This window comes from Nicotiana tabacum, chromosome 20 (genome assembly GCF_000715075.1).
Source record: "Nicotiana tabacum cultivar K326 chromosome 20, ASM71507v2, whole genome shotgun sequence".
Classification (NCBI taxonomy): Eukaryota; Viridiplantae; Streptophyta; class Magnoliopsida; order Solanales; family Solanaceae; genus Nicotiana; species Nicotiana tabacum.
Genome location: NC_134099.1, coordinates 241,829 through 250,769, shown reverse-complemented (window position 1 = coordinate 250,769; position 8,941 = coordinate 241,829). Strand labels below are relative to the sequence as shown.

General features: G+C 36.7%; 1 protein-coding gene and 1 pseudogene across 1 annotated transcript; both read right to left on the bottom strand.

The window, feature by feature from the left end:
- Positions 1 to 514: 514 nt before the first annotated feature.
- Positions 515 to 2,185, bottom strand: LOC107808762 (protein PIN-LIKES 2-like; annotated as a pseudogene).
- Positions 2,186 to 3,770: 1,585 nt separating this feature from the next.
- LOC107808763 (protein PIN-LIKES 2-like) lies at positions 3,771 to 6,193 on the bottom strand. The gene is made up of 2 exons (XM_016633330.2): positions 5,968 to 6,193; positions 3,771 to 5,418 (listed from the first exon to the last, which is right to left on the bottom strand). Exon 2 carries the CDS (start codon positions 5,273 to 5,275, stop codon positions 3,911 to 3,913), a length of 1,365 nt encoding a protein of 454 aa, XP_016488816.1. The 5' UTR covers positions 5,276 to 5,418; positions 5,968 to 6,193; the 3' UTR covers positions 3,771 to 3,910.
- Positions 6,194 to 8,941: the final 2,748 nt, after the last annotated feature.

Genomic DNA, 8,941 nt, shown 5'->3' with positions numbered 1-8,941 from the left:
AATTTAAAGATATAAAAGAAAAGGGGCAGCCCGGTGCACTAAGCTCCCGCTATGCAGACCGGAGCACAAGGGTCTATTGTACGCAGCATAAACCTGCATTTTTGCAAGAGTCTGTTTCCACGGCTCGAACCCGTGACCTCTTGGTCACATGACAACAACTTTACCGGTTACACCTAGGCTCCCCTTCCAAAATCAAAGATATCAAGTTTAAATAAAATATGCAGAAGCGGCGCAAAAGAGGTCCTCCAGCTTACAATCAATTCAAATATGAATATAACACTATTCAATCTGCCAAAGATTCTAGTGTTAAATGACTTATTTCTTCCCGGATCTTGATTGGGATCAAACTCAGTATCACCGTATTCAGTGCCAATATGATAAACGAAAAGAGATAATTTGGTTTCTCCTAATAGTAAAACAGCAACCTATATGTGGATAGCATATGAAATAAATCTAAACAAGCTCTGTATATATCCTAAAAAGAAAAATCCGTATATGTTCTCCGCTTTGTCAATAATAAGATCAGGCATAATAACCAAACATCTCATTTACGTACAATGACGACCAAATATAGCATGTAACTCTGCTCGAAATTCAGCTCAGAAAAAAGAGAATAGCTTAAAGTAAACAACAATGTATAATGACAAGGAAAAGAGTGCCAATATATGTTGCCAGAAAATAAGTGCTGAGGTTTCACTTACTGCATAACCTCTCAAGCTAGCAATTGCACCCAACAAGATTGCACTTGGCGTTGTATACTGCAACAGAAGCACAAACGTATACATATGATCACCCTCGACAAGAAAATGCATCTTATTAGCCAATGTAACAACGCCAATCCCCAACAAAGGAAGCACCAAAAGTCTTGCTATTGATATACCAATCATAGTCCGAAGACCAAGTTTGGAATCATTAGGCCCCTCAGCGAGCATTCCACCAAGAATTAGCATGACCGATGCAACCATTGCACCGGCTAAGATTTCTAAACTATCCGTGATGAAAGACAATGGAGCGTTGTATCCAATGACAAACGCCTTGACATGAGGAACCATTCCAACGATTATTGCAAGTAAAGAAGCAATCGTCGGGGGCTGAAGGATGTGCTGTACAGGAGTCTGTTCAGCAACTGTTTTCATTTTTTTCACAACTTTAGTTGCTGCCAAACACCTAATTGACTTGGGACTTTCACCTGCTTCTTCTACTATATTGTTTTCGATATCAGGTGTATTGGATATTGAAAGATTTGAAACAGACATAAAGATCTTCGCGACAAGGGGTGTTTTTGAATGTTCATTTTCTTTGTCCTCAATCCCTGGCCACTCTGCTTCAACAAGAAGAGGTCTACTCACTTCATTATCCGTCTGCTGATCCTCCTCCTTTTCAACTCCCTCTTCGACAACCTCATAGTACTCCATCGGAGGCTCCATCATATGCTAAACGAGCGTGTAAACTAGAATCACAGCAACCCATTGAGCAAAAGAAACATAGGCAACTCCATTCCTCTTGCAATCAGGTCCAAAAGGATTATCCGTGCTATGACAAATAGAGCTAACTATAGCTAGTGGAAGATTTCCAGTATTACCGAATGCAGTAAATATAATCATGAATCGAGTAAATTCTTGAGGTGGACGACATATGATCACAACTAATACTCCTAAGAGAAAGCCAACTAGTGTACTTAACAACACATTAACAGGTATACACCACCAATGCGCGAAATTCTCAAGCGTTATTGATTGTCCCAAGTGAGTGAAGATCAAACATGGCAAGAAAAGAGCAAAGACAAGTTTGCTGAGCAATTTGAATGTTTCCCTTGAAGGAGGGGAAAGGCAGTGGTGTTTTTTCCATTTTTAATCAAGATCTGTAGATCTCGCCTGTTTTCATGCTGGATGAAAATGAAGAAGAAGAGGGAATAGAGTGAGAAAGAGTAGAGGTAGTCAGTGGTGGTGGCCTTGTGACTTTTTCGGCGAGTTTCGCCGGTTCCATTTGCTGGTTTGGCGGAACGGGGTTGCTGCTTGAATGACGAAACATGATGAAGGAGAAAGGATACGAAGAGGGGAGCCACTACCGTGGAGGTTAGTTCTGCCCGCTGAAAATTTTACGGTGAAATGCCATGGTTTTTGACGATTTTGGTATGAGGTGAGGGAGAGAAGATGAGAGAAAGGGTGGATAGGTGAGGAGTGGGGGGTCGTTTATTTAGGGTTTTAATTTGGTGGGGTCGATGACATGGTAGCTGACATGGATAAAATTGATGGGGTCAGCTGCCACAGTGGAGGGACGTTAGGGTTAGGGGTAATTTTGCAAACTTTGTTAACGGCAGGGACAAATATGGACGAAAAGTATAACGGGTGGCATAAGTAAACAATAAACAATAGTAGAGAGATATTTTTTACCCTTTTCAACGATCGGGACACATTTGACCCAAACTATTGACGGGGAAAAATCTAGGCCATTTCACATAGTTGAGGGTCAAATTTGGACCTTCTCCCTTTCGATTGTGACAGTATTATTTGTTCTATCTTCCGCGATTGTTATGTCTCGCTTTAACATAAAATTCATAACCTTTTAGCCTTAGTAAAACATGGATTGCTATTATAATTTTTTTTTTGTTAATAGCAAGGCTAAATGGATTGTTAGTATCAAATTACAATAGGCTAACATAGTTTACAATGACTACTCTCCAATAGGCTAACATTACTACATTGTCAATTGCTACTCTCCAATAGGCTAACATTACTACATTGCTACTCTCCAATAAGCCTATTGTAGTATCAGCATTACAATAGGCTAACATAGGCTAGTATCAAGTTCATTTGGAGAGTAGCCTTAGGGGTCGTTTGGTTGGGAAACAAGTTATCCCATGATTAATTACTCCGGGATTAGTTATCTTGGGAATTAGGTATCCCACCCTCCTATAGGGATAAAAAAAAAATACTACGATCCCGGATAACTAATCACGTGATTAGTTATACCACGATTTTATCCCAATCAAATATGAGATAAACTCATCTTAAATTTAATCCCAGGATTAATTTTCTCTTATCTCTCATACCAAACGAGCCCTTAGTAACATGGATTGAAAATCCATAAAACTCCAGTTACTAATACAGACCAGAGGGAAATATACAGAGTACAGACTTTTGGAAAGTAGCTATCAGAAAATTTTCTCAGCAAACAAACATGGAGAGTGAAAATCCACCACTAAACCAATTGCTTAAACTGATTATATAAGACATGGAACACTTAAGACTAAGTAAAGTGTATGTCAGATGAATGACTATATGTTATGACTACCATGTTTGATTGGTTTTATGTAAGCAGCACATCAGGTATCATTATTATTCATATAGATGATTACTCATAGGAGTTTTGAGGTCTAATATGTACTGTTTCTCTCGCAATGGTTGAGCCAGAATTTTCACTAGGGGGTTAAAACATAAGTAAACCCATGAAACAGTCGAAGGAAGTTATATAGTATATATGTATAACTTTCTTTTACCTAACTATACACTGTAAGTTTCCGGTGAAAGGGTGTCACCCCTTGAATACATGTGGCTCCGCCACTGCTCTCTCTCTTCCGTTCATTTGGAAGATGTACACAGACTGATCACATTATTTGTCAATGATGTTGCAAGCAAACACAGGAACTCTATGAAGCCTTTGATCAGTAAATCTATTGTACTGTTCTTTTTTCAAACCAAAGATAAACCTATATGTGGATAGAATATGAAATGAATCTAAACAAGTTCTGTATATGTTCTCAGCTTTGTCATAAATTAGATCAGGCATAACATCCAAATGTCTGATTACAGAACAAGCTAGTCATACACTAGTAATCGTGCCCTTTCAAGTGAAGCATTTACGTACAATGATTACAATCAAGAGCATGTAACTCTGCTCGAAATTCAGCTCAGAAAAAAGAGAATAGCTTAAAGTAAACAACAATGTATAATGACAAGGAAAAGAGTGCCAATAAATGTTGCCAGAAAATAAGTGCCGAGGCTTCACTTACTGCATAACCTCTCAAGCTAGCAATTGCACCCAACAAGATTGCACTTGGCGTTGTATACTGCAACAGAAGCACAAACGTATACATATGATCACCCTCGACAAGAAAATGCATCTTATTGGCCAATGTAATAACGCCAATCCCCAACAAAGGAAGCACCAAAAGTCTTGCTATTGATATACCAATCATAGTCCGAAGGCCAAGTTTAGAATCGTTAGGCCCTTCAGCGAGCATTCCTCCAAGAATTAGCATGACCGATGGAACCATTGCACCAGCTAAGATTTCTAAACTATCCGTGATGAAAGACAGTGGAGCGTCATATCCAAAGACAAACGCCTTGACATGAGGAACCATTCCAACGATTATTGCAAGTAAAGAAGCAATCGTCGGGGGCTGAAGGATGTGCTGTACAGGAGTCTGTTCAGCAACTGTTCTCATTTTCTTGACAACTTTAGGTGCTGCCAAACACCTAATTGACTTGGGACTTTCTCCTGCATCTTCTACTATATTGTTTTCGATATCAGGTGTATTGGATATCGAAAGATTTGAAACGGACATAAAGATCTTCGCGACAAGGGGTGTTTTTGAATGTTCGTTTTCTTTGTCTTCAATCCCCGGCCACTCTGCTTCAACTAGAAGAGGTCTACTCACTTCATTATCCGTCTGCTGATCCTCCTCCTTTTCAACTCCCTCTTCGACAACCTCATAGTACTCCATCGGAGGCTCCATCATATGATAAACGAGCGTGTAAACTAGAATCACAGCAACCCATTGAGCAAAAGAAACATAGGCAACTCCATTCCTCTTGCAATCAGGTCCAAAGGGATTATCCGCACTATGACAAATAGAGCTAACTATAGCTAGTGGAAGATTTCCAGTGTTACCGAATGCAGTAAATATAATCGTGAATCGAGTAAATTCTTGAGGTGGACGACATATGATCACCACTAAGACTCCTAAGAGAAAGCCAACTAGTGTACTTAACAACACATTAACCGGTATAAACCACCAATGCACGAAATTCTCAGGCGTTATCGATTGTCCCAAGTGAGTGAAGATCAAACAGGGCAAGAAAAGAGCAAAAACAAGTTTGCTAAGCAATTTGAATGTTTCTCTTGGGACAATTTGGAATTTCTTGTGAGCTAAAACTAATCCGAAAAGTGCAAGGGAAAGAAGTTTAAGCAGTGGTAGCACAACACTTATTAGGCCTTCTTCAGCAGATTTTGAGTTGCCAATATTAGCTACTTCAGCCAATAATCTTAACATCTTTTCCTCTTACTAAACCAATATCAACTATATCTTTGGTAGGGAGTGCTTCTCTCTATAGTGGGCCCTACACGGCGCCAATCCAGATTAGTCATGCAAGTGTGTTTCTGATGCCAGATGGTTATACCGAAACAATGTTTTCTCTGCAACATAGAAAAGTGAATTTCCAAAATTATTTAGCATATTGGAATGGCAAAGTTGCCGCTAAGGCTGCATACAATAGACCTTTGTGGTCCGTCCCTTCCCCGAACCCCGCGCATAGAGGGTGCTCAGTGCACCGGGCTGAATCAAGAAAAATATTCAATTTTCATAAACTTTAGAATCATGCTTTTACAATAATAAATTACCAATCACTGAAAACAACAATTACAGAATATGAATGCTAGTTTCTTAAGTGATTTAAACATATAAATATGTAAACAGGAGCTCACGGGTTCGAGCCATGGAAACAGCCTCTTGCAAAAATACAATATAAGGCTGCGTACAATAAACGTTATGGTCCGACCCTTTCCAAACCCCGCGCATAGCGGGAGTTATATCATAGCAGATTCAAGGAATATTAATGAAAATCTCCCAGAAACAAGATAAACCAGAATTAATTCATGATTATAAGATCAATTAATAAACAAAATAGCATTCCAGCAGTCTAATTATGGTATTAACAGAATCAAGAACTGTTAAAACATATTTACCTTAAAACTCACAAACTGCAATAAAAGAAGATTTTACGTCAAACCTAGAATGCATCAAATTCAAAAAATTTCATTGGAATCAATGAAATGTGAAAATATTCTTCTTTATAAAAGAGTTATAGAGAATCTGTGGAATCACAATAATATGGACGCAAGAAATAATTTCGTTTTAGGTTTTATACGTAAAAGTTGGCAAAAATAGTTTGCCAGATTGTGTTATCCCTTATCACATAGGACGGAGGTTTGCGGAAAAAATATAGCATAGTATATATTTTAGAAATTATCATTTTATTTTAGTTTTGCATTCATAAAGAAAAAAGTAGAGCCGTCAATACGAGCTTGACTCGTTGATCCGGCCCAACAAAACCCGTGTTTTAGTAAGATTGAGCTAAGATTTTTGGAGAAATGAAGTTTTTTGAAGCTCGGCCAGTAACCCCGTGACCCATAAGGCTTGACCGAGGTTAGGCTGGGCCGGCCCGTGGGGCTTAATAATGTGTTTACTTAAAAATATATAAAATATATAAAAAAATAATAATGAGAAGACTAGTCCAATCTCAAATTGATAATATTTTTCATGTGAACAGAAATAATTTTTGATTCTTAAAATTTTAGTTATTTCTTAATGTTTAACTAATTATCATTGCCTATTAATTATAGATTTAAATGAAAATGAAGATGTTAAGATATCTTTATTTCACAAGAGGATTCAGATGTGCTTGACGAAGATGATTTTGTTGGTGTTCGATATGTCATGAGCACCTTGAAAATATTTTTGAGTAATTTATTTTGAGTATTGATTTTTAATGAATAAAATATTATCCTCAAATAGCACGGTATAGTCAGTTTTCGGACTGGTCATTCAAAAATAGCCACCATTTTGCTGCAATAGAGATCAGTCTAGCATAATATACTGGAGTTCGATGTACCTGTGTATGAACTCCCGCATATTATGCTGGACTGGTATACTTTGCTGGCTCCATTATAATATACTGGAGACTGGAGCATCGATGCTCCAAACTCCAGTATATTATACTGGACCGGTATACTTGCTGGAACTCCAGTATATTATGTTGGAGTTCTAGTGTACTTATGCTGGAACTCCATCATATTATGCTGGAGTTCCAGCATACTTATCCTGGAAATTCAGTATAATATGCTGGAGTTCAAGTATACTTATGTTGGAACTCCAACATAATATACTAACGTATTTTTCGGGTTTTGAACAGTGTTTTCGCTCAGATTTATCTTTACATGAAAAGTGACTAAATTTCGATTACTTTTAAAACTGGGCTAATTTTGAACGATCAGTTGTAAATCTGACTATTTTTTAATTTCTCCCCATTTTTTTGCATGTTATAGTAATCTATTGGAACGATATCAAAAATTATACCCAACCTGTAAAATGCAGGCCAGCCCATATTGCCAACTCCAGAAAAAAGTACTCACGATATTTACACCAAATAAATCAAGGTAAGACATTTATAGATATACTTTTATTAGCTAATCATGGTTAGCTTATATATATTTTTATTTTAATTTGTAACTTAAAATTAAATTGTTTAATTTAGTGTAAACACCAAATATGATATATATAATGTTTTTAGAAGTATTCCTAAGTCAATGCACCAATTTTATTACTAATGATTTTTTTTGGGCTTGAGGTTTTGGCGAATATTTTCCTCAATCACATGATTTTACAAGGATTAACCTAAATAGCCATCTATCCAACCGCTTAAAATAAAAATAGCTGACAGATGTATAATATATGTATAATTTATGTATATCCTAGTCAATATATAATCTATTTATACTGGCTAGAAAAATTAAACAGTCACTACAACTGGCTATTTATGTAAAAATCCCATTTTACAAGTATATGAGATTGTCTCGTGGGCCTCAGATTGTATATCCAAATTGAATTTGTTGGACCAAAAGTATTGGCTATCTAACCCAAGTCTAATTTGCAGGGGAGAAATTCAAAAATAGTCAGATTTACAAGTGGTCATTCAAAATAGCCATAGTTTCAAAAGTAATTAAAATTTAGTCACTTTTTATGTAAAGATAAATCTGATCAAAAACATTGTTCAAAATCCGAAAAAGTACTCCAGCATAATATACTGGAGTTTCAGTATAATATACTGGTCCAACATAATATACTGGAGTTTGGAGCACCGGTGCTCCAGTCTCCAATATATTATATTGGAACCAGCAAAGTATACCGGTCCAGCATAATATGCTGGAAGTTCATACACAGGTGCACCGAACTCGAGTATATTATGCTGGACCGGTCTCTTTTGCAGCAAAATAGTGGCTATATTTTATTGACTTGGTAAATGCTGGCTATTTTTGAATGACCAGTCCGAAAACTGGCTGGACCGTGCTATTTTAACAATTTGCAGTCGCAAGTTTGCATACCCATAGTGTTGTTATCCCTAATTGTTGGCTTAGCGTCCCAATTGATTTAAGGGATCTTTACACAAATAGCCTACGATATTTATTATTTTTTTTCTAGTCATATACATAAATTATACACTGGTTATACATAGTTATACACATATAATACATAAATTTTGCATATATTTTATCTCCATCGACTATTTTTAGTTTAAATGTTTGGATGAGCGGTTATTTGGGTTAATTCTTCTTGATTTAACAAGAAAAGATGCCAATGAGTGACCATATTGAACCTTACAAACTTGGAAGTAATTGCGTGGGCTAGCCACTATGATCCTGTAATTGAAAAATGGAATTTTTACCTCCTATAGCAAAGGTTAACACCTTATTTATTTTAAATAAATACCATTTAAAAAAATTATATTCTATAGATACATTTTAATGTTTATAGCAAAATATCTAATTTTGGTTACCTCCTAACCCTAAGCCACTAAATACGCTATTCAGTTACACTATTTTTTTTTTTCTCTCTCTACTTTGATATATGCCATTCTTTTCCCTCATTCCCTGAAGCCACGAT